The following is a 26,642-nucleotide window of genomic DNA, read 5'->3' as shown; positions in this document are numbered from 1 at the left end:
ACATTACATTATATTGCATTATATTGCATAATATTATATTATATTATATTATATTATATTATATTATATTATATTATATTATATTATATTACATTATATTACATTACATTGCATTACATTATATTATATTACATTACATTATATTGCATTATATCGCATAATATAACATAATATAATAGAATATAATACAATATAATTATATTATATTATATTATATTATATTACATTATATTACATTACATTACATTGCATTACATTATATTATATTACATTACATTATATTGCATAATATAATATAATATAATATAATATAATATTATATTATATTACATTATATTACATTACATTGCATTACATTATATTATATTACATTACATTATATTGCATTATATCGCATAATATAACATAATATAATAGAATATAATACAATATTATTATATTATATTATATTATATTATATTATATTATATTACATTATATTACATTACATTACATTGCATTACATTATATTATATTACATTACATTATATTGCATTATATTGCATAATATAATATTATATTATATTATATTACATTATATTACATTACATTGCATTGCATTACATTATATTATATTGCATTATATCATATCATATCATGAAATCATATATCATATTACATTACATTGTATTATATTGTATTATATTGTATTAATATAGTTAATATTATTTAAATTACAGAATATATAAAATTATTTCTTTATTTTATGTATTTAATATTCTTATGATATATTGTTATAATAATTATAAATAATAATTATAAATTAGTCAGAACACATTTTATTCTGTATGTACTAAAGGTTATTTAGCAAATTGCTCTCACTGAATCCAAGCAGTTTATCCCCTCACACACACACACTCCAAGGGAGCAATTTTCTCATTCTGGGAGCCTTTTCCTCCTCAGAAACTCAGACTCTCATACATTTTTTGGTGTTTTCTCCAGGTCAGTGCGTGGCAGCGCGGGCACCATGACCTCGGGCGCGGGGAGCGGCAGCGCCTCGGTGCCCGGGCAGAAGCAGAGGCGGAGCCGCCGCTGCGGCCGCAGCCCGGGCAGGGAATGCCCGGCCCCGTCAGCGCTGGGCGATTTCCAGAGCCTCCCCCTGGAGATCTTCCAGATGGTGCTGAACTATCTCTCCGGTGAGGACCTGAGCGGAAACGTCAATGCCTAAACATTGATAGATATTTGTGATTTTATAATTGTAATGTAATTCTGTATATTCTATATATACTACATAGCTATATATCTATATCTAATATAATATAATGTAATGTAATATAATGTATTGTAATGTAATATAATATAATATAATATAATATAATATAATATAATATAATATAATATAATGTAATGTAATGTAATGTAATGTAATGTAATACAATACAATATAATATAATGTAATGTAATGTAATATAATATAATATAATGTAATATAATGTAATATAATATAATATAATGTAATACAATACAATACAATGTAATATAATATAATATAATATAATATAATATAATATAATATAATATAATATAATATAATATAATATAATATAATATAATATAATATAATATAATATAATATAATATAATATAATATAATATAATATAATATAATATAATATAATATAATATAATATAGTATAATGTAATATAATATAATATAATATAATATAATATAATATAATATAATATAATACAATACAATATAATATAATGTAATATAATGTAATATAGTACAATACAATATAATGTAATGTAATATAATATAATATAATATAATGTAATACAATACAGTACAATATAATGTAATGTAATACAATACAATACAATACAATATAATGTAATGTAATATAATATAATGTAATATAATACAATACAATGTAATGTAATATAATATAATATAATATAATATAATATAATATAATATAATATAATATAATATAATATAATATAATATAATATAATATAATATAATATAATATAATATAATATAATATTTTTATATATTAAATATAAATTTGATAATTGTATATATTTATATATATAAATATAGAAGTCTTTATATATAGCCATATACAATTATAAATAAAAATATATTATATAACCATATAGAAAATTTTTATATATTTATATTTTTATTTATTTTTATTTTTTATTTATTGTTATTTATTTATTTATTTATTCATTCATTCATTCATTCATTCATTCATTCATTCATTTTAAAACTTACAAACCGTTATTATTTAAAGTACTGTCACTTTTAAGGAGTTAAAATAATTTTATGTGACTTCAACTCTGAATTTTCAGCTTTTTAAGCATGGAAAAAACCGACCAAAACTCCAATGATATTTGACCAATACACATTTGACCAATATATATTTGACAACCGACTTGAACTTGTTTTTCTGCCTATCAAATGTAAAAATTACTCCTTAGATCTGTCCGTCTCTAATAACTCCATTTCGCTGGCAAAGCAGATCAACATTCATTAATTTCTGTTTTATTTATAAATCCCATTTCCTGGCCTTGCTCTTTTGAAGGCAGAGGGATCATTGACTGATTTTTTGAAACCAGAGGAGTCACTGACTGATTTTTTGAAACCAGAAGGAGCCATTGACTGATTTTTTGAAACCAGGGAGTCATTGACTGGTTTGAGGAGTCATTGACTGGTTTTATGAAGGCAGAGGAGTCGTTGACTGGTTTTTTGAAGGCAGAGAAATAATTGACTGGTTTTTTGAAGGCAGAGGAGTCACTGACTGATTTTTTGAAACCAGAAGGAGCCATTGACTGGTTTGAGGAGTCATTGACTGGTTTGAGGAGTCATTGACTGGTTTGAGGAGTCACTGACTGGTTTTTTTGAAACCAGAGGAGTCACTGACTGGTTTGAGGAGTCACTGACTGACTTTTTGAAACCAGAGGAGTCATTGACTGATTTTTTGAAGGCAGAGGAGTCACTGACTGGTTTGAGGAGTCATTGACTGATTTGAGGAGTCACTGACTGGTTTGAGGAGTTGCTGACTGGTTTGAGGAGTCACTGACTGATTTTTTGAAGGCAGAAGAGTCACTGACTGGTTTGAGGAGTCACTGACTGGTTTTTTGAAACCAGAAGGAGCCATTCACTGGTGATCAGCACTTTCCCTTGCAGAGGGTGTCCCTTTCTTGGCTGTTTTTAATGGCCTGGAAAGGCTCGGCATGGCCCTGGGGCAGCCCGCGCTCCAAAGGACGAAAGGAGCCTTCAGGTTTTTCGGTCTTCAGTGTTGTTTATTAATTCTTATCTACAAGATTTCCTCCCGGCCCGGCAGAGATCCGCACAGCACGCCAGCCATGAGCCCACTGACTGCCCCTGGGGCGGTCACTTATCTTTATACCCAAAACTACCTGTAAGATATTCACCTTTTCTCCCCAATACCTTTCACCTGTCGCAGACGTTTCTCCGCAGAAATCCTTTCTTTCGGATTTCTGTGTCTTCGGGAGGCCAGAGGCCTCAGAAGACAAGGTAAACAATTATTATCAGCTGCTGGGGAATGCAACAGGAACACCTTGATTGGCTCATTTTCTATGTTTATAATTAAGGGCCAATCACCAGTGCAAGCCAGGGGGCTGAGTCCTTGGCCACAGCTTTGTTGTGGATTCTTTTCTATCTCTTCCTAGCTTAGCTAGCAGCTCTGCAAAACCTCTCTCTATATTCTATTTAGTATAGTAATAATGTATTTATATCATATATTAATAAATCAAGCCTTCTGATCAAGACACAAGATTCCCCGTCTCTCTCTCACCAGCTGCGCCCACTCAGGCGCGGTAATTTCACCCTTCCTGACAAGTGCACGTTCAGTAAGAACCAATCCCAAAGTGCCACCACCACTGTCGGTTGTTCAAGCATGGCGATGTGGGATCTCAGCACCTCAGGATGGAGGTGCAGAGAGGCCGAGACCACCCTTGGGGGGCTTGGGAATCCTGGAATGCTGCCAGAAGTGTCTGGTGGCAGGATTTTGATCCTACACAGGAGACGACGCCTGTATGAGGACTGGGAGGAATTCACTGGGTGTATGGTGAAGGGATAGGTTAATTAGAGTGTGAAACACAGGGTTTAGAATCTTCTTCTAGAAGGACAAGATGGAGGAATTAGGGCGTGTCCTGTCCTTCTTCTTCTTCTTCTTCTTCTTCTTCTTCTTCTTCTTCTTCTTCTTCTTCTTCTTCTTGTCCATCTTCTGTGGTGGTGTGTTGGGAGTTTAGTTCAAGCATGGCTTCATGGCCTTTTTCTTTAAGCCATGCTTGAACTAAACTCCCGACAGTTGTGGGATCTCAGCACCTCAGGATGGAGGTGCAGAGAGGCCGAGACCACCCTTGGGGGGCTCGGGAATCCTGGAATGCTGCCAGAAGTGTCTGGTGGCAGGATTTTGATCCTACACAGGAGACGAGACCTGTATGAGGACTGGGAGGAATTCACTGGGTGTATGGTGAAGGGATAGGTTAATTAGAGTGTGAAACACAGGGTTTAGGATTTTGGTACAGGGGGGTCTAAAGAAGTAAGATGGAGGAATTGGGGCGTGTCCTGTCCTTCTTCTTCTTGTTCTTGGCCTCCATCTTCTGTGGTGGTGGTGGCACTTTGGGATTGGTTATTACTAAAAGTGCACCGGTTAATAAGGGTAGAAGGTATTGGGGAGAAATGATAAATATTGTACACGTAACTTCGGGTATAAAGATAGGTGACCGCCCCAGGGGCTCGCAGTGTGCCCATGGCTGACTTGCTGTGCAGACCTCTGTCGGGCTGAAAGAAAATCTTTTAGATAAACAATTAATAAACACCAAGACCGAGACAAGATCAGAAGTCTCTCCTCATCCTTTGAAGCGTCGGCTCTTCAAGGCCATCCCTGGGCCTTTCCAGGCCACCTAAACAGCACAGAAAACCTTACAAACCTAAACAGCCAAGAAACCGAGCAAGTGGCATTCCCTGAGCTACGGTCTCCGGCCGAACATAAATCAGCCAGGAGAAAAATGAACTTTACATGGCTTAAAGAAAAAGGCCATGAAGCCATGCTTGAGCTAAACTCCCGACCCACCACCACAGAAGATGGACGACAAGAAGAAGAAGAAGAAGAAGAAGAAGAAGAAGAAGGACAGGACACGCCCTAATTCCTCCATCTTGTCCCTCTAGAAGGAGATTCTAAACCCTGTGTTTTACACTCTAATTAACCTATCCCTTCACCATACACCCAGTGAATTCCTCCCAGTCCTCATACAGGCGTCGTCTCCTGTGTAGGATCAAAATCCTGCCACCAGACACTTCTGGCAGCATTCCAGGATTCCCGAGCCCCCCAAGGGTGGTCTCGGCCTCTCTGCACCTCCATCCTGAGGTGCTGAGATCCCACAACTGTCGGGAGTTTAGTTCAAGCATGGCTTAAAGAAAAAGGCCATGAAGCCATGCTTGAACTAAACTCCCAACACACCACCACAGAAGATGGACAAGAAGAAGAAGAAGAAGAAGAAGAAGAAGAAGAAGAAGAAGAAGAAGGAGGACAGGACACGCCCTAATTCCTCCATCTTGTCCTTCTGGAAGGAGATTCTAAACCCTGTGTTTCACACTCTAATTAACCTATCCCTTCACCATACACCCAGTGAATTCCTCCCAGTCCTCATACAGGTCTCATCTCCCGTGCAGGCTCAAAATCCAACCACCAGACACTTCTGGCCGCGTTCCAGGACCTCCGAGCGCCCCAAGGGTGCTCTCGGTGACTCTGCACATCAGGAATGTTGTGCTGAGCTCCCTCTGAGGGGATTCAGGAGTGTCCTGGCCTTTGCTTTTGCAGTGAAGGACATCAGCATGCTGAGCATGGTGTCCAAAACCATCAGCGGCCGCCTCATCCATTACATCTCCACCTCATCCGGGAGCCGCCGGCTGCTGCTGCAGGATTTCCACCAGGAGCTCCCTGCCAGGAGAGAGGGAGCCTCCATCCTGGAGCACTACAGGGCTCTAGGTGAGGGCCAAACTCACCCCAAATGGTTCTCCTAGGATGTGGATGAACAGGGGAATGCTGAGGGTGTGGCTGAAAAATAGAGGAGTGAAAGGATCCTTTCCAGCGCTGAGGAATTGCCGGGAATTCTTCCGGAATTTCTGAGTTATGGAAAAAAAGCCTGTGGGTGCCGTCTCTTCTGGGTGTATTAAAATTTCTGAGTTATGGGAAAAAATTCCAGTGTTTCTGCCTCTTGTGGGTGTCCCAAAAATTCTGATTTACGGAAAAAAATTCCAGTGTTTCCTGCCTCTTCTGGGTGTACCAAAATTTCTGAGTTATGGGAAAAAAATTCCAGTGTTTCCTGCCTCTTCTGGGCATCCCAAAATTTCTGATTTATGGGAAAAAAATTCCAGTGTTTCCTGCCTCTTCTTGGTGTACCAAAATTTCTGAGTTATGGGAAAAAGTCTGTGTGTCCCCCCTTCTCTGGGCATCCTAAAATTTCTGATTTGCGGAAAAAAATTCCAGTGTTTTCTGCCTCTTCTGGGCATCCCAAAATTTCTGATTTATGGGAAAAAAATTCCAGTGTTTCCTGCCTCTTCTGGGCATCCCAAAATTTCTGATTTATGGGAAAAAAATTCCAGTGTTTCCTGCCTCTTCTGGGTGTACCAAAATTTCTGAGTTATGGGAAAAAAATTCCAGTGTTTCCTGCTTCTTCTGGGCATCCCAAATTTTTTTTTGTTTTATGGAAAAAATTCCTGTTTTCTGCCACTTCTGGGTGTCCCAAAATTTCTGAGTTATGGAAAAAAAAATTCCAGTGTTTCCTGTCTCTTCTGGGTGTACCAAAATTTCTGATTTTTGGAAAAAAGTCTGTGTGTCCCCCCTTCTCTGGGCATCCTAAAATTTCTGATTTGCGGAAAAAAATTCCAGTGTTTTCTGCCTCTTCTGGGCATCCCAAAATTTCTGAGTTATGGGAAAAAAAATTCCGGTGTTTCCTGCTTCTTCTGGGCATCCCAAATTTTTGTTTTATGGAAAAAAATTCCAGTGTTTCCTGCTTCTTCTGGGCATCCCAAATTTTTTTTTGTTTTATGGAAAAAAAATTCCAGTGTTTTCTGCCCCTTCTGACATCCCAAAATTTCTGATTTTTGGAAAAAACATCCTGTGTTTCCTGCCTCTTCTGGGTGTCCCAAAATTTCTGATTTTTGGAAAAAAGCCTGTGTGTCCCCCCTTGATTACATATAGGCAAGTTTTATATATATATATAAAAATATATAACTAACTATATAACTATATTTATTTATTTATTGTTATTTATTTCTATATATTTATATAGAAAGGTTTTTCCTCCCTGAAAATGGGTGGTTTTTCTCCCTGAAAATTGGAGGTTTTCCTCCCTGAAATTTGGGGTTTTTCCTCCCTGAAAATTGGGTTTTTCCTGCCTGAATATTGTGTTTTTCCCCCCTGAAAATTGGGTTTTTCCTCCCTCAAAATTGAGGGTTTTCCTCCCTGAAAATTGGAGATTTTCCTCCCTCAAAATTGGTTTTTTTTCCTCCCTGAAAATTGGTTTTTCCTCACTAAAAATTGGGTATTTTCCCCCTGAAAATTGGGGATTTTCCTCCCTGAAAATTGGGTTTTTCCCCCTAAAAATTGGAGATTTTCCGCCCTGAAAATGGGAGTTTGGCTCCTTGAAAATTGGGTTTTTCCACCCTGAAAATTGGGGATTTTCCCCCCTGAAAATTTGGTTTTCCTCCCTGAAAATTGGGGTTTTTCCTCCCTCAAAATTGGGGCTTTTCCTCCTTGAAAATTTTGCTTTTTCCTCCCTGAAAATTGGGGTTTTTCCTCTCAAAATTGGGGTTTTCCACCCTGAAAATTGGGGTTTTCCCCCTCAAAATTGGGTTCTTCCTCCCTAAAAATTGGGGTTTTTCCTCCCTGAAAATTTGGTTTTCCCCTCTGAAAATTTGGTTTTCCCCCCTGAAAATTGGGTTTTTCCTCCCTCAAAATTGCTTTTTTTTATTCTCCCTGAAAATTGGGCTTTTTCCTCCCTGAAAATTGGGGTTTTCCTCACCGAAAATTGGGTTTTTCCTCCACTGAAAATTTGGTTTTCCTCCTTGAAAATGGGCTTTTTTCCTCCCTGAAATCTGGGGCTTTTTCCTCCCTGAAATTTTGAGTTTTCCAACCTGAAAATTGGGCTTTTTCCTCCCTGAAAATTGTTTTTTTTTCCCTGAAAATTGGGGTTTTTTCCCCCCTGAAAATTGGGTTTTTTTCCTCCCTGAAAATTGGGTTTTTCCACCCGAAAATTGTTTTTTTTTTCCCTGAAAATTTGTTTTTTCCCCCCTGTTTGTTTCTTTGTTCCCCCAGGGCTGCTGCTCAAGAGGTGCACCCTGCTGCTGCCCACCAGGGACAGGCTCAAATATGTGCACAAGGTGCTCTCAGGGGTAAGTCTGAGGAAAAAATTAAATTTTTTTCACCTATTTTTTCATATAACTTCCATAAAACTCTAATTATCAAATCATATTCCTATTTATTTTATTAATTTTAAAATTAAATCATATTTGACATTAATATTTCAATTAAATATTGAGAATTCGTATTGAAAATTAAATGTCATTGTTTAAAAATTAAAAATTCAATGGAACTTAGTTTTAATATTAATGAGGATATTAATTTTTTCTATTATTATTATTTTGTTTTATTTTATTTATATTCTTTATAGAGCTGTAAGTATTCTTAGCATTTATGCTTGAAATCCCTTAAATCTGATAACTCAGTTTAGTCCAGGAAATCAAACATCCTAAAGGCTGGAAAATCCTAAATCCTCCCTGAAAATTGGGTTTTTCCACCCTGAAAATTGGGATTTTCCTCCCTGAAAATTGGAGTTTTTCCTCCCTGAAAATTGGGATTTTCCTCCCTGAAAATTGGGGTTTTTTCCCTGAAAATTGGAGTTTTTCCTCCCTGAAAATTGAGGGTTTTCCACCCTGAAAATTGGTTTTTTTCCCCTGAAAATTGGAGTTTTTTCTCCCTGAAAATTTGGGTTTTTTCCCTGAAAATTGGAGTTTTTTCTCCCTGAAAATGAGGATTTTCCACGCTGAAAATTGGGTTTTTCCCCCCTGAAAATTGGGGTTTTTCCACCCTGAAAATTGGGGTTTTTTCCCTGAAAATTGGAGTTTTTTCTCCCTGAAAATGAGGATTTTCCACGCTGAAAATTGGGGTTTTCCCCATGAAAATTGGGGTTTTTCCCCCCTGAAAATTGGGGTTTTTCCTCCCTGAAAATTGGGGTTTTCTCCCTGAAAATTGGAGTTTTTTCTCCCTGAATATTGGGTTTTTCCTCCCTGAAAATTGGGGTTTTTTCCCTGAAAATTGGGTTTCTCCTCCCTGAAAATTGTAGTTTTTCCTCCCTGAAAATTTGGGTTTTTCCCCTGAAAATTGGAGTATTTTCTCCCTGAAAATGAGGATTTTCCACGCTGAAAATTGGGGTTTTTCCTCCCTGAAAATTGGAGATTTTCCACCCTGAAAATTGGGTTTTTTCCCCTAAAAATTGGATTTTTCCTCCCTAAAAATTGGGTTTTTCCCCTTGAAAATTGTTTTTTTTTTCCCTGAAAATTGGAGTTTTTCCCCCCTGATAATTGCAGATCTCTAAATCGCGGAACACATCGAACTTCCAATTAAAAATTAATTAATTAGTACAATTTTTTCTCTGTTTGCCCTGCAGGTTTCCTGTTTCAAGCTGAATGGTTGTGCCAGTCCCCTGCACTGCCTGGGCCTGCAGTGCTACGGGGTTTTCTTACAGGTACAGCATCCCCAAGCACACAAAATTCATTAAAAAATCAAAATTTCAGGCATTTTTTAATCTAAATTAACCTGTGTTTTGGCAGATTTTTTAAAAATATAAACTGTTTATTTTTTTTGGGGGGTGTTTTTTCATACAGTTGTCTGGGTTTTCTTTCTGGTGCTGGAAGTTGATTTGATTAATGAGGATTTCTTGGCCTGGATTTCTAATTTTTTAATTAGCAATTTATTACCTAGGAAGAGAAAGGAAGGGAAAATTTTATCAATTTTAGCCCCAAAATTGATCTTCACAAAAAAATCTTCACAGGTCAAGAGCAGAAATACTTTAATTTCCAGGGAAATGGCTCCACACAACAAAGGCCAGGAGAGTTTGTGGTAGCTTAAAATGAATCTGAAGCAAAAATTAAAAATTAAAAAATTAAAAAATTAAAAATTCAAAATTCAAAATTCAAAATTCAAAATTCAAAATCAAAATTAAAAATTAAAAATTAAAAACTAAAAATTAAAAACTAAAAACTAAAAAAAATTAAAAATTAAAAATTTAAAAATAAAAAATTAAAAATTAAAAATTAAAAACTAAAAACTAAAAATTAAAAATTAAAATTTAAAAATTAAAAATTAAAAATTAAAAATTAAAAATTTAAAATTAAAAATTAAAAATTAAAAATTAAAAATTTAAAAATTAAAAATTAAAAATTAAAACCCTCTCTTAGAAGAGCAGGTGATTCTTAGTGCTGGGACATTTTGTAGCAAATCCACATCACAGCCACAAATCAGATTTTGGGATACTCTCAGAAATTTTTGATTTCTGGGAGGCATCAGGCTGATAAATCCCAGCTTTCTAATGCTTCAAATAATTTTATAAATTTAATTTTCTGGCCAATTTTACTATCAAATCCTTAAGCACCACCTGATGAATCCCTGCTTTCTAATGCTTCAAATCATTTTATAAATTTTATTTTCTGGCCAATTTTACTATCAAAATCCTTAAGCACTACCTGAATAATCTCAGCTTACTTATGCTTCAAATAATTTTATAAATTTAATTTTCTGGCCAATTTTACTACAAATCCTTAAGCACCACCTGATGAATCTCAACTTTCTAATGCTTCAAATCAATTTATAAATTTTATTTTCTGGCCAATTTTAGTACAAATCCTTAAGCACTACCTGAAGAATCTCAACTTTCTAATGCTTCAAATCAATTTATAAATTTTAGTTTCTGGCCAATTTTAGTACAAATCCTTAAGCACCACCTGATGAATCTCAACTTTCTAATGCTTCAAATCAATTTATAAATTTAATTTTCTGGCCAATTTTACTACAAATCCTTAAGCACCTCCACTCAGCTCCGACTTTTCCCTCCCTCTCCTGAGAGAGGGATAAAATCGCTTTATCTGCTGGCACTGCTGGCACTGGGAAGGGAATTTCTCCCAAATCTCCTCATTTTCAGCCCATTTTTGCCTCCCCTGCAGATCCTGACCGCGGGCTGGGATGAGCTCGAGTGCCACCGGGTGTTCAACTTCCTCTGGGACCTCGGCAATTTAGCCCGGAAGGTGCAGACGGTTGTCAGCAGCAAACCAGGTAACCCCGAGCAGCCAGCAGCCCCAAAAAAACCCCAAAAAGTGCAATTTCAACCCCAAAAAGTGCCATTTCAGCCCCCAAAAAAAACCCCCAAAAAGTTCCATTTCAGCCCCCAAAAAAACCCCCCAAAAAGTGCAATTCCAGCCCCCAAAAAAACACCCAAAAAGTGCCATTTCAGCCCCCCAAAAAACCCCAAAAAGTGCCATTTCAGCCCCCAAAAAACCCCAATAAGTCCCATTTCAGCCCCCCTAAAAAAACCCCAAAAAGTGCCATTTCAGCCCCAAAATAACCCCCCAAAAAGTTCCATTTCAGCCCCCCAAAAAACCCCCAAAAAGTGCAATTTCAGCCCCCAAAAAACCCCCAAAAAGTGCCATTTCAGCCCCCCAAAAAACCCCAAAAAGTGCCATTTCAGCCCCCCAAAAAAACCCCCCAAAAAGTTCCATTTCAGCCCCCAAAAAAAACACCCAAAAAGTGCCATTTCAGCCCCACAAAAAACCCCAAAAAGTGCAATTTTAGCCCCCCAAAAAAACCCCAAAAAGCGCCATTTCAGCCCCCAAAAAAACCCCAAAAAGTGCCATTTCAGCCCCCCAAAAAAACCCCAAAAAGTGCAATTTCAGCCCCCCAAAAAAACCCCAATAAGTGCCATTTCAGCCCCCAAAAAAACCCCCCAAAAAGTGCAATTTCAGCCCCCCAAAAAAAACCCCCAAAAAGTTCCATTTCAGCCCCCAAAAAACACCCCAAAAAGTTCCATTTCAGCCCCCCAAAAAAAACCCCCAAAAAGTGCCATTTCAGCCCCCAAAAAAACCCCCAAAAAGTGCCATTTCAGCCCCCAAAAAAACCCCAGAAAGCGCCATTTCAGCCCCAAAATCCCAAAAGTGCTATTTCAGCCCCCCAAAAAACCCAAAAAGTTCCATTTCAGCCCCCAAAAAAACCCCCCAAAAAGTTCCATTTCAGCCCCAAAAAAAAACCCCAAAAAGTGCCATTTCAGCCCCCAAAAAAACCCCCCAAAAAGTGCCATTTCAGCCCCAAAAAAACACCCAAAAAGTGCCATTTCAGCCCCAAAAAAACACCCAAAAAGTGCCATTTCAGCCCCCAAAAAAAACCCCCAAAAAGTTCCATTTCAGCCCCCAAAAAACCCCAATAAGTCCCATTTCAGCCCCCCTAAAAAAACCCCAAAAAGTGCCATTTCAGCCCCAAAATAACCCCCCAAAAAGTGCCATTTCAGCCCCAAAAAAAACCCCAAAAAGTGCCATTTCAGCCCCAAAAAACACCCCAAAAAGTGCCATTTCAGCCCCCCCAAAACCCCCCAAAAAGTGCCATTTCAGCCTGCAAATAAAACCCCAAAAAGTGCCATTTCAGCCCCAAAAAAACCCCAAAAAGTGCCATTTCAGCCCCAAAAAAACCCCAAAAAGTGCCATTTCAGCCCCAAAATCCCCAAAGTGCCATTTCAGCCCCAAAATCCCAAAAATCTCAGCCAAAAAAATGGCTCCCGGGTGTGGGATTCAGGGGGGTTTTGTCTCCTGACTCTGCCTATCAAGAAATTCTCCCATTTCTCCCATTCCTGATGAGAATTTCTCAAGGGAGAAATTGTTTGGATAATTTCTGAGGAACATTCCATCCACATCACCCATGGCCAAACCCCAGAGGATGCACCCATAGATTCCAACACCTGAATTATGGCAAACCACCCAAACTCAGGCAGCAAGAGACAAAACCCAAATCAAACACGTCACAAATCCCCCCTTTCCCTCCCTATGAAAAAGCTGTCGATGGGTGAGGAATTAGAAATAAAAATTTGGAATAGAATGAAGGAGTAAAAGTGAGGTTTCACTTTTCTGAACCCCAGCATTAATGGGACTAATGCCTGTGGAGAAATTCTCCCATTTCTCCCATTCCTGATGAGAATTTCTCAAGGGAGAAATTGTTTGGATAATTTCTGAGGAGCATTCCATCCACATCACCCATGGCCAAACCCCAGAGGATGCACCCACACATTCCACCACCTGAATTAGGGTAAAACACCCAAACTCAGGCAGCAAGAGACAAAACCCAAATCAAACACGTCACAAATCCCCCCTTTCCCTCCCTATGAAGAAGCTGTCGATGGGTGAGGAATTAGAAATAAAAATTTGGAATAGAATGAAGCAGTAAAAGTGAGGTTTCACTTTTCTGAACCCCAGCATTAATGGGACTAATGCCTGTGGAGAAATTCTCCCATTTCTCCCATTCCTGATGAGAATTTCTCCCATTGCCCAGAACCAGGGATTTTTGAGGAGCATTCCATCCACATCACCCACGGCCAAACCCCAGAGGATGCACCCACACATTCCACCACCTGAATTAGTGCAAACCACCCAAACTCAGGCAGCAAGAGACAAAACCCGAATCAAACACTTTATAAAAACCCCTCCTTTCCCTCCCTATGAAGAAGCTGTCAACGGGAGAGCAATTAGAGATAAAAATTCGGAATAGAATGAAGCAGTAAAAGTGAGGTTTAATGTTTCTGAACCCCAGCAGTGTTGGGGCTAATGCCTATGGAGAAATTCTCCCATTTCTCCCATTCCTGATGAGAATTTCTCAAGGGAGAAATTGTTTGGATAATTTCTGAGGAGCATTCCATCCACATCACCCATGGCCAAACCCCAGAGGATGCACCCACACATTCCACCACCTGAATTAGGGTAAAACACCCAAACTCAGGCAGCAAGAGACAAAACCCAAATCAAACACGTCACAAATCCCCCCTTTCCCTCCCTATGAAGAAGCTGTCGATGGGCGAGGAATTAGAGATAAAAATTCGGAATAGAATGAAGCAGTAAAAGTGAGGTTTAATGTTTCTGAACCCCAGCAGTGTTGGGGCTAATGCCTATGGAGAAATTCTCCCATTTCTCCCATTCCTGATGAGAATTTCTCAAGGGAGAAATTGTTTGGATAATTTCTGAGGAGCATTCCATCCACATCACCCATGGCCAAACCCCAGAGGATGCACCCACACATTCCCCCCCCTGAATTAGTGCAAACCACCCAAACTCAGGCAGCAAGACACAAAACCCGAATGAAACACCTCACAACCCCGCTCCTTTCCCTCCCTGCGAAGGAGCTGAGCTTTGCAGGCATCCAGGCCGGGGAATTGCTGATCCCTCCGGTTTTGCAGGCAGCGCCCGGCGCCTGGAGCTGCGGATCCGCCTCTTCTGCCGGGGGGTGCTGCTGTCGCCCGGCAGCCGCCGCAGCGACTCCGCCTTCTGGCTCACCCGCATCCTCAAGCCCTGGCCCATGGTGAACCAGGCCCGCCTGCTCTACATCATCTTCGGGCCCGTGTCCTCCCGCGATGGTGAGCGAAGGGAGGGGATCTGGCAGGAAAACCCAAAAAACGCCGTTGTGTTGGAATCGTGGAGTCATGGAAGGGGTTGGGACCTCCCACTGTCCCAAGTCAGTGTAGGGTTGCTCCAAACTCCATCCAACCTGGCCTGGGACGCTTCCAGGCATGGGGCAGCCTCATTGCAGCCCCTCACAGGATCCTCTCATGAGGAAGGGAGGGAAGGAATTCCTTCCCAAGACCCAATCTGAACCTGCCCTCTGTCCGTCTGAAGGCATTGGAGCCATTGCATTGCCTGGGAAAAAATTGTTCTGCTCAACCAGGCATCACTAACATACAGAAAATATATAAATTATACACACAAATACACATGTAAGTTACAATTCAATGAAGAGATTCAATTACACCTCTGTTCCTCAATTCTCCCCTGCTTGCAGAGACTCCAATCCATCTCAAAGAAGCACCCATTTCCCTGAGGGAAAACACATTTTCTCACTTAATTATTAAAAGTGACTTTCTTTAAGTTTGACTCACTGTCCCTGCTGAAATGACAGATGGAAAACAATCACAAAGCCTCAATGGTGTCCCCTGAATTCCTCTCCTCTCCTCTCCCTCTGCCCTGAGGCTCAGTTTAGCACCTCCCTTGTTTAAAAACTGTCACTTACCAGCAGTTGTGATTGATATATCACCCAGGACACGTGGTCTGGCAGAAAATGATAGAAGGACCAACAGATGAGACCAGTCTGAAGGGTTTAGCTGATGCAATTAAGCTGCTGTATGGTACAGAAGCTAGAGAATGGACAGCAGATGATGTTATCAGTCTTGTGGATGAGCTGTCAGGTGTGTTTTTGCCTTTATCATTAATCCCTGGGATTATGGATCCTCACATCCTCCAGACCCAGCTGTGTGCTGCAAAATTCCTCTCAGTAGCTGTGGCTTAGCTGGAAAAGTCCTCACACTGGGAAACCAAACTGGGCTGAGACAAACCCAGCTTGTTTTACACATCCAGGCTGTCTTTCCCCGTGGAGAAATCCTTTAAGAACCCATACAAACCTTTAAAACTCAAATCTCACCTTGAATTATTCAGGAAACTTTGTCCAAACATGAATTTGCTCAGGCAAAATTCTCCTGAGCATTTTTCCCAGCTGCACTGAGGGTTTTGGCTGAGGTTGTGTCCCAGAGTTGGTGTGGAGAGCTCTGACCATCACTGGCAGGGATTATTGGTGCAATTTCACTGCTCCCCTTCTGCTCAGAGGTTATTGGACTATTCCCTTTTCTGACCCAGAGATGGGGCAACTGAGAGGTGTTTTAAAAACTTTTATTCTATTTTTTACTTTCATGAGGAGGGTGAGAAAATACAGATGTTATAATTCCTGCCATCACAATCAGAAGCTATTTTTTAATTACAATACACTATAAGCATTTTTTACCCTATCAGCTTTAGTCACACTATGCTATAAATATCTTAAAGCTAATTATCTAAAATTACTCCTTTAGGTCTTAGTTCAATACATCTTTCATAGTTCTATTTCTCTAAAATATCTAGTCTTATTTATTTATTTCTAGTTCCATTTCCCTCTCGACACTATCTATCTTATTCTATAGCATTTCTAAGTTAACATTTCTTATCTCAAAGCTTACACCCAAACACAAACTAAGTAAACCTTCTGTCAAGGTCTGAGAATTTTCTCTAAATCCATTTCCCACGATGGAAATGGATTTATGGAAATTTCAGGGCACTGAAATCCTCTCTCCCCCCGTTCTGAAGTGGTTCCCCAGGAGTGGCTGATGGAGAACAACGCTCGGCTGCTGCTCCTCAGTGGGAACAGCATCTGCTTCACCTTCATGGCCAGCAAAGCTGTGAATGGCAGAGCTGTGGAGCTGGCCAGGCTCATGGTCTTCATGGTTCTGGTGAGTACAGCTCAGCCTCTCTGCCCCACATTTGCTGCCTCAGGCTGGAAAATTTTACCCCCAGGAATAAATCCAGCCAGGAGCTGGGCTTGGGATTTTCACCTCTCTCCTCCAGGTCCTCGTGCCATGGAACCAAACCCACTCCATTGCAAGGTGCAAAAAGTCAATTTTAAGGCAAACAGCAGCTGAAAGGAGATTTGAGGCAGACATCCCACCTAGCCCAGGCTGGGGCAGCCCTTGCTCACTGGTCTTTAATTTATGGGATTGAAAACAATTGTTCATCTTTTATTTATACTTTTTTTTTCCTCATGAACTGTATTTCCTTTTTGCTGTAAGAAAAATTTCTTCCACCTCTCTGCTTTTTCTCCCTGAGGAGGAGAAGCACCACCAGCAAAAGGGTCGTGTTGGAACCCAGGGCACAGGGAATAAGTTCTGACCTCCAGGAGAACACTGCTTTTAACCTTCATCCTTGGAGAAAACTTCCAAGACTTTGGGATGAATTGGAATTTTCTGTGTGTGAAATAGATAATAGTGTAATTAATTTATCACAGGGGGAAAAACTCAGAGTTTTAGGATGGAGGTGGATAGGAGACAAGATGGAGGATTTTGGGAATTGTCTGAATCTCCTTCTTCACCTCCTCCATTTTCTGCAGGGTTGGTGGCACTGAAAGAGCTGCAATGCAGATGCTGCACGAACAGACAAATAATTATTGGTAGAAAGGTAGAAATAAAATATGCTCTATGGGTTAATTGGACAAAACAGCTTTAAAAGACCTTGAACCTGTGTGTCTGGTGACTTTTGGTGCCCTTTCTTTTTACACCAGGTCTGAGAGAGTACACAGAGTGCTGAACTGTTGATAAGAGAAAAATAAACAGCAAAGAAGACCAAAAACCCAAAAGTTCCATTCATCTTCCAATTCTGGCACAGAATTTTTTGGGGAGGGCTTCCACAGGTTCAGAATTCCCTTTGTGCCAGCAAGAACAACCTCTGTGTGCTTCTCACAAGCCCAGATCCTCCAGGCCTTGGCACAGCTGACCCAGAACCAGCAGTGAACGCTGAGATTTGACCTTGCACCATAAAAACCATGATTTAAATCCTTCCTGTGCCCTCCAGGTGTGTGAGAAGGACCTGTACTGCATGGACTGGGCAGTGAAGATGATGCAGAAGGTCTGCAATGTTTTCAGCACTCCCTGGGAGAGGAACAACTTCCTGCAGTGCCTGGAGAACTCCTTCGCCCGCATGCTCATGGACATGCTGCAGGCAGTGCTGGCTGGTAAGGGCTTGAGGACATAAAAATCACAGATCTGCAGAGTTTCAGACTGGTTTGGGTGGGAAAGGACCTTAAAGTTCATCCAGTGCCACCCCAGTGCCAGGGCAGGGACACCTCCCACTGTGCCACTGCTCCCAGCCCTGCCCAGCCTGGCCTTGGGCACTGCCAGGGATCCAGGGGCTGCTCTGGGCAGCAAAAATAACCATGCGAGTGTCATAGTTGGGAAGAAATATTTATTTAAAATTTTTAAAAAATTATTATATAATATATTTATTATTATAGAGAATTATAAAATATTAGTATTACTTATATATGACTATATATTGATTTTATTTTATATAGAATTATATTTCTTTTAGTATTATAAATGATAATTTTATTATTATACTGTAATCTACTATTATCTACTATTGTATTATGTTATATACTATTATATTATATACTATTATCTACTATTATATACTATAGTATACTATAGTATACTATACTATGGTATTAATATAATATAATATAATATAATATAATATAATATAATATATTACATTATATTATGTTATATTATATTATATTATATTATATTATATTATATTATATTATATTATATTATATTATATTATATTATTTCTTACATTAATTTTACTATTATATATTATAATTTATTGTTATTATTATTATTATTACTATTATTAATTTAAAACTTATTTTAAATTACCAAATTTTTAAGGGATTCCTGGTGCCATGGATGCTGAAACCAACAGTGGTTTAAAATCTGTCCCACCACAAAGCTGGGCCCAAAGTCCCTTTTGGGCTGAGCCTGAAGCTGCACCAGCTGCTGGAGTGAGGAACACCCAGCCCAGCTCAGCTCAGCTCAGCTCAGCCCAGCCCAAAAGGGAATTTGGGCCCAGCTTTGTGGTGGGACAGATTTAAAACCACTCAGCCCAGCCCAGCCCAGCCCAGCCCAGCTCAGCTCCTTGTCCTGGCTCACAACTGCTCCTGTCTGTCCCAGGACAGGCTGGAAGGAGTCTGGGAGAGCTCATCCTGTGCTGCCATGGCAGAGGATAAACCCCAGCATTAAACTCAGGCTGAGCTCAGCTCCTCCTGTGCTGCCATGGCAGAGGTTGAGGATAAACCCAGCACAAGCTCAGGCTCAGCTCCTCCTGTGCTGCCATGGCAGAGGATAAACCCCAGCATTAAACTTAGGCTGAGCTCCTTCTGTGCTGCCATGGGCTGAGGATAAACCCAGCACTAAACTCAGGCTGAGCTCCTCCTGTGCTGCCATGGCAGAGGATAAACCCAGCACAAGTTCAGGCTCAGCTCCTCCTGTGCTGCCATGGCAGAGGCTGAGGATAAACCCAGCACAAACTCAGGCTGAGCTCAGCTCCTCCTGTGCTGCCATGGGCTGAGGATAAACCCAGCACTAAACTCAGGCTCAGCTCCTCCTGTGCTGCCATGGCAGAGGCTGAGGATAAACCCAGCACAAGCTCAGGCTCAGCTCCTCCTGTGCTGCCATGGGCTGAGGATAAACCCAGCACAAGCTCAGGCTCAGCTCCTCCTGTGCTGCCATGGGCTGAGGATAAACCCAGCACAAGCTCAGGCTCAGCTCCTCCTGTGCTGCCATGGGCTGAGGATAAACCCAGCACAAGCTCAGGCTGCTGCCTCCCTCTGCTGAGAGCTCTGCCTCAGGGGGATTCACCTGACCTTAATGAATTCCCCCATTTCACCCCTTTTCTGTGCCCTGCCAGGGGAGAGGGATGAGGAGGACAGCAGCTTCCTGAACCTGTTCCACCTGATGAATGCACAGGCCAACTTCCACAAGGAAATCCTCTACCTGGCCATGGGCAGCACCAGCAGCACCTCCTGAGCTCCACAGAGCCCTCCCCTGTCCCTGCTGGATTCCTCTTTCTTTTCCTTGGAACTTTTGCAGACAAGTCTCAGATTATTTCTGAATTCCCCATCCCAGCTGGAGCTGGGGTGGCAGAAGTTGGGCCCATCCGTGCCAGGCCAGCTGAGTGAGCTCAGGGAGGGCTTGGGGAGTGGAATTCCATCCAGCCTGCTCCTCCAGGGAAGAGGGCTGGGAACACCAACTGCATTCTTTTCCCACTGTGCGTGTTTGCACACACAATAAAAATGACATGGTTTCCACAGCTGATGTGCAGACACCAACTGAAGCTCGTGTTGTCTTAGCCCAGAACCCAAAACATTCTGAGCTCTTACATTTGTTTTCTCTTGGGAATCTGAGGAGAAAGGGAGGGATGGGATTTGAGGAGCTGCATTTTTAGATGTCTGACTCAGGCTCTGTGACAGAAATGCTCCATGGTTTGTACATTCAGCTCTAGGGAAAGGTGATTTCTGAAAGCAATTCCAGTGCTTTGATCTGGAAAGGCATTTCTTCCTCTCAATCTCCAGGTTTTAGAAAGCAAAAGAAACTTCAAATCTCTCCCCCTGCTCTGAGTTGAAGTGTTTTAGGATTTAGCCAAGTTGAAGACGCCCATTAAACACATTAAATTGGAGCAGTGGTTCATTAAATGGATAAATTTAAATTTAAATATTTAAATGAAGAAATGTTTGCTGCTCAGAGTTGATTTTCTGCTCTGTTGCCTTCCAGACCAACCCTGTGATGGCAATAAAAGGCACTCACACCCTCTGTGCTGTTTGCAGCCTCCAGGTTCCTCAAGAGCCGCTTTCCCACCCGAATATTCCCTTCCCAACCCTCCCTCACACCAGCTTTTCCCACATTTAGCTCGGGAATTGTGGGAACAGCTGCAGCGGGACCGATTTATGTCAGCTGTCCCCACCTGCCCCCATCAGCCGCCACCTGGGAAAGTCTGAGTGCCCAAATTCCTGTTTGTGGAATCCACAATTCCAGGCAGGATCCGCCTCCGGGACATCCAGTGACGGTGGTGCCGGTAGATGGCAGAGGTGAAACCTTCCCAGCTGCTGGAAATCCCTTTTTTCCCCCTTCTGGCTGCTCCAAGGTGACGTTTTACATGATTTCTGAAAGGTGAGAAATTCCAGGCTCTGCTTTCCACTCTGGGAACCGAACGTGTGCGGAGCGATCCGGAAATTTGAGGAGAAAAAACCTCGGTGTGAGAACGGGAAAACGCCCCCAGGAATCTCCACCCGGGTCCTTGTCTGTCCTTTTATCCTCGGGATGGAGAATTCCAGCGGATGGGAGCAGGAGAAGGGAGCAGAGCCCGGCCCTTTGTGCGTCCCCATCCGTGTCCCGGGTCATTCCCAGAAATTCCAGCCGGGCACAAGGGGGGCCTTTATGAGAGCTCAGCCAGGGGGAAAAAAGGGAAAAGGGAAAAGGGAAAAGGGAAAAAGGAAAAGGGAAAAAGGAGCTCTTTGATTCCCTGGAGCAGCCGGCGGGGCTGCAATGTCAGCCCGGCGCTGCTCCTGGTGAATTATTGATGGCTTTATTAATTGTCATTAACTGCTCCGGCACTCCCAGCGCCTCAGGGACATTAAACCCATCCAGTGCCACTCCTGTCCCAGGGTGCTCCAGGCCCCATCCAGGCTGGCCTGGGACACTTCAGGAATATTTGGTGGCAGTTTTTTGTCACATTTCCATCAAACAGCACTTTCCTTCCCAAAGGAGTGAAGCCCAGTCCTGCTTCCCTGCCCAGTTTGGGGTGAACTGGGAAATGCCACCAGCTCTGCTCCCTCCTTTTCCAGCTCCCCTTGGATCAGCTCAAACTCTGACAGGATCCAGGTCCAGATGAGCTGGACTGGGGGGATTTGAGGAAAGGCTGGTTTTCCTTTTTCTGCCAAATTTTAACAGCTGCAGGGGAGAGAGGGTAAAAGGCAGGGCCAGGAGCAAATGCCCCATGCCAGGGTGGCAGGGCTGGATCCTGAGGTGTGCCCCTGCCCTCTGTGCCCCTTTTGCAAACCCCTCTCCTGCCCTGGCTCCTTTGCCACCTCCCAGCACCTGCAGGAAGGGATTTCTCTGGCAGCTCTGCGAGGCCTGGGAGTCAGAGGAAAGGATCGTTCCTGGTTTCACACTCAGCTGAGTCCCCATTCCTCACATTCCTCTGGGCTCGCTCTGCCCTCATCCCCGCAGATGTCGGCCTGAGGGAGGGGAGGTTGTTGAGAACGCGACTTGTGCCGGCAGAAATTCCTCCCGGAATATTTCAGGCTCCCGATTCCCGGCTATATTTGGTGCTGGAGAGAGGGAGCGGCGTTTCCTCACCTCGGGGGCTCCAGGAACGCCCCGGGGTGAAATCCCCAGCCTGGAGTTTCTCTGGGGAGTTTTACTGGCAGGAAATTGCAGTGTGGAGCATTCAGCTGGCAGCGCTGAGCACATCCAGCATTCCCAGGCTCTGAAATCTCTTTTTTCCCTCTCCTGAAAGTCACAGCTGCCCATTCCAGCATTTCCTGGCCCCCTGCTCTCCCTGGATCCTGTTCTCTCACACGCTTGTGTGGTGCTGCCAGGGAGAGCTGAAGGGGCACAAAGTTTTCCCCATTATGGATATTTCAGGTGTTTATTGCTTTAAAAAAATATAAAACCCTGCGAGACACAGGAATGTGGAAATTTTGCTCTCTAGGAGGGTGAAACTTTCAATTATTGTCCATGAGTGACAGTGGGAGGGCAGGGATGGATGCAGGGCTTCAAAAAAGGACAGGAAAAATCCTCCTGATGCCCCAAACACCTCCCCAGGCATCTCCAAGTGGAGGAAAAACGAAGCTCTGAAGCGTTCTTTCCATCCCACAGAAATTTCCATTGTGCTAAAAGCGTTCCTTTTCCCACCCAAGGCCTCTTGGAGCTTCCCCAAACACCAGAGAGGGCCCCGAGGGAGGGCTGGGGACACTCAGGGAGGGGACAGCCTGGTGGGGACCCCTCCCTAGGGACAGCCACTCGTGCTGGGGACACAGAGGTGCCTCAGGCTGCATTTCCCATCTCTGGCATCGCCGGGATTTGTCCCCGGAGCCGCGTGTCCCCCACCGCCATCCCTGCAGCGACACCAGAGCCATCTTCCCTCTCGCGTGTCATTCCTCTTTATTCCGCTCCCTGAACATCGCTCATCAAAAACAGAAACCGCTGCCTAAAACCGAGCCCGGGCGAGCGGCCTCGGACCGAGGGGACAGGACACAAGGGGGGGGACAGGACCCTTCCCATCCCCTTGGGGACACCGCGGGCGTCACCGGGAGCATCCCGGCAGCGGGGGGGACACGGGTCCTGGCAGGGTGAAGGACGCGGGTCCTGGCAGGGTGAAGGAAGGACACGGGTCCTGGCAGGGTGAAGGACGCGGGTCCTGGCAGGGTGAAGGACACGGGTCCTGGCAGGGTGAAGGAAGGACACGGGTCCTGGCAGGGTGAAGGACACGGGTCCTGGCAGCGGGATTAGCCGGGTCCTGGCAGCGGGACAGCCCCTCGGAGCCCCCTCCCGTGTCCCCGCATTGCCGTTCCCGGCTCCGTGTCCGCTCCGTGCTCCGCGCCGGGCTCGCAGAGGTTAACGCTGTTCCAGAAGGCTCCGAGGGACGCGCACCGGGCGGAGGCTGCGGGAGAGAAGGAGAAAGGAGAGGCCGGTGTGAGAGAAATGCGGGAGAACGGGGGATGGAGCAGCTCCGGAGAACAGGGCATGGATGGAGCAGCTCCGGAGAACAGGGCATGGATGGAGCAGCTCCGAGCGGGAGCAGCCGCCCCCGGCCCCGGGAGGCTCCTGAGGATGACGCAGCCGGGATCCCGCCCGGTTTCTCCCGGTTTCTCCATTTCTCCCAGCTCGGAAACAAAAAGCCACCGGGCCGTGCTGCAGGAGCGGCTTTTCCAATAAACCCGGCAGCGGCTGCGCAGCGCCCGGGGCTGAGCGGCCTGGACTGGAAAATCACCCCCAAACCCAACAGCACCGAGCCCCAAACTGCCCCCAGCCCCCCTCCCGGCACAATCCTCCCCCGAAACTCGCACCTGGAGGGGCTCGGAGCTCAGCTGGCCGCCGCTCGGGGGGCGAGGCCGCTGCTGAGCCGCATCCTCGGCGGCGGCGGCTCCTTAGAGCATGTAAATGATGTAGGACAGGACCACCAGGCCGATGATGGCGAAAAACATCAGGATGAAAATGTCCAGCATGGCGAGGGAGGGAGGAGGAGGAGGCGGCGGGGGCTGCGGGCAGCGCTGCTGGGCAGAGCCGCCCCCGGTCCTCCCCTCCCCGCTCCGCTCAGGATGCACAGACGATGCCGGAGCTGATGGAGCCGCCTTTCCTGCGGGACATCAAGGGATGAACCCCGGCGGGACATCAAGGGATGAACCCCGGCGGGCAGCCGGGCTCGGCCCAGCCCTGGCGCCCGGGGCCGTCTGTCCCCGCCGGGAATTGTTCTGTCCCCTCGGGGGTTGTTCTGTCCCTGCTGGGGTTGTTCTGCCCCTTCGGGGGTTGTTCTGTCCCCTCTGGGGTTGTTCTGCCCCTTCGGGGTTGTTCTGTCCCCTCGGGGGTTGTTCTGTCCCCGCTGGGGTTGTTCTGTCCCCTCGGGGGTTGTTCTGTCCCCGCTGGGGTTGTTCAGTCCCTGCTGGGTTGTTCTGTCCCTTCGGGGTTGTTCTGTCCCCTCTGGGTTGTTCTGTCCCCTCGGGGGTTGTTCTGTCCCCTCTGGGTTGTTCTGCCCCTTCGGGGGTTGTTCTGTCCCCTCTGGGTTGTTCTGCCCCTTCGGGGGTTGTTCTGTCCCCTCGGGGGTTGTTCTGTCCCTGCTGGGTTGTTCTGTCCCCTCTGGGTTGTTCTGTCCCCACGGGAGTTGTTCTGTCCCCTCGGGGGTTGTTCCATCCCTGCTGAGGTTGTTCTGTCCCCGCTCCTTCCTTCCCAAAGCACTTCAGGGGATGCCCACGGGGATATGACCCCACCCCATCCTTTGGGGAAAAGAGGGAAAAATGAGAAAATGAGCGCGGCCCCCAGTCCGAAATCGCCTTGGCTGTGCCGCTGGGGTGCCCCAGCACCGCCCTTTGCCTTCTCCTGTTTTCCTCTCTCTTTGAGCTGCTGATAAACAACACCCGTCCCCACACACCCGCCAGATGTTGGTTGAACACCGCTGGAAATCCCACCTGCACTCCCAGGGCTCCAAAACACCCAAAACCAGGGGATGAGCCCCGGAGCTGCAGCCCAGGAGGGTCCCCAACCCCAAGCTCTGGAAGCCTCCCCTTGTCCCAGCCAAGCCAGAAAAGCGGCCACAATCAAAGCCAGCACAATCAGCAGGTAAAAATTAAACTTTTATTTTCAATCCGAGTAAACCAGCAAGAGAATCGATGGTCGGGTTGTTCCATTCCGTGGGTTTTCTTTTTTTTTTTTTATTTTGGATAAAAAGGCCAAATCATTTTGTAAAATTTTTGTTTTTACTGGTGGGTGCTCAACCCGGGAAGGAGGACACAAGGACAAAACCCCAATTAAGCAACGGATCCCGAGGAAAACACGTTCTAAGCTCAGCACTGAGACACAACCAGGGAAGCTGGGATGGACAAGGTATATTTTACATGTGATGAGAAGCAATTATTCAGCTTTTTAATTGTTCTTCTTCCTTGTAATTTCCTTTTTTTTTTTTAACTCATTTATTTATTTATTTATTTTTAAATACAGGTTTAGGTGCTTTTCAGCTATGAAAAAAAAAAGGCAAAAAAGTGCATAAAGTTGAGAGAAAAGGCAGAAATCAAGCAGTAAGAGGTTTGTTTCCCATGGCGGGGGTGAAAGGAGCATGGGAGGGGAGAATTTAGGGACAATGGTTTTGAGGGAGGATTAAAAAAAGATCTGTATCCCAAAAGGGAATTTCCTGTGTTATTTGGTCCATTAAAAAAGGGTTTATTCACATTGAGGCTCCCTCCCCATTCCCAGACAAGAACGTGATTACGAAGAGGATTCAGCAGGGAGAGGAGGAGGCTCCCCCTGCCCTTGTGCTCCCTGTTTTAGCACCAGCTGGGATTCCCACCCTGGGCAGCCCATCCTGCCCTGCTGCCACCCCAAATCCCTGTCCCCAATCCCACTGCAGCCACAATTCCCCGTTCCCAGCGGGACTCTGCCCCCAGTGAAGGGAGGTGTCCCCAGGAACGTCTCACTCCGCTTTGGTCCCTAATTCCTGATTTTCCAGTGGGAATAACAAAGGTGGAGCTGCCCCCACAGCACCCCCACTGTCCCAGGTCCTGTCCCAGGTCCTCCCAGGACCCTCTGGAGGTCCCCGCTCCTCCCTCCCTGCCCAGTTCCAGTTTAACCCGACCCTGATCCCCCCCGGGAGCCCAGAGGAGAAGGGGACAGGGACGTGCTTTGATGTTTTGGTCCGTGACACGACCCCAAAGTGGTCCCAAAAAGCTGCCACCAGCGCTGGCAATGAGAGGTGTGGGCTGGCTGGGGGTGTCACAGCGACCCGGGATGGGCCCACAGGGGTGGCAGCACTCAGCAGCAGCAGGAGGAGAAAAGCAGGAAAATTCTGGGTGGGGGGAAAAGGCTCAACCCCAGGGGGACCCCCAGAGTGAGCTGGAGCTCTGGGAGGCTGATCCCAGTTTGGGGGGACTCATCCCAGTCTGGGGGGCTGATCACAGTTCAGTGGGGTTGATCCCAGTCTGGGGGGCTCATCCCAACTTCAAGGGGCTCATCCCAGTCTGGGGAGGGGTTCATCCCAGTCCAGAGGGCCTGATCCCAGTCTGGAGAGCTCATCCCAGTCTGGGGAGGGGTTCATCCCAGTCCAGAGGGCCTGATCCCAGTCTGGAGAGCTCATCCCAGTTCAAGGGAGCTCATCCCAGCCCAGCCCTCCAGCCAGGACGAGCCCCAGGGCTGCTCCTGCTCCGGAGGGCTCAGGACAGCCCAGCCCGAGGCAGGAGCAGCCAGAGCAGAGA

At 44.4% G+C, this 26,642-nt stretch overlaps 1 protein-coding gene across 1 annotated transcript; it reads left to right on the top strand.

Annotated features, from left to right (window-relative positions):
- Window positions 1-1,006: 1,006 nt before the first annotated feature.
- FBXO47 (F-box protein 47) lies at window positions 1,007-19,710 on the top strand. Its single transcript, XM_059489452.1, has 10 exons — window positions 1,007-1,175; window positions 5,841-6,008; window positions 8,340-8,416; window positions 9,691-9,768; window positions 11,243-11,351; window positions 14,506-14,682; window positions 15,361-15,507; window positions 16,436-16,578; window positions 17,693-17,852; window positions 19,592-19,710. Exons 1-10 carry the CDS (start codon window positions 1,007-1,009, stop codon window positions 19,708-19,710), a joined length of 1,347 nt encoding a protein of 448 aa, XP_059345435.1.
- The last annotated feature ends 6,932 nt before the right edge of the window (window positions 19,711-26,642 follow it).

The sequence above is a fragment of the Ammospiza nelsoni genome, chromosome 26 (genome assembly GCF_027579445.1).
Source record: "Ammospiza nelsoni isolate bAmmNel1 chromosome 26, bAmmNel1.pri, whole genome shotgun sequence".
NCBI classification, from domain to species: domain Eukaryota; kingdom Metazoa; phylum Chordata; class Aves; order Passeriformes; family Passerellidae; genus Ammospiza; species Ammospiza nelsoni.
The sequence above is the reverse complement of the archived record's forward strand: the minus strand, read 5'-3'. Positions and strand labels throughout refer to the sequence as shown.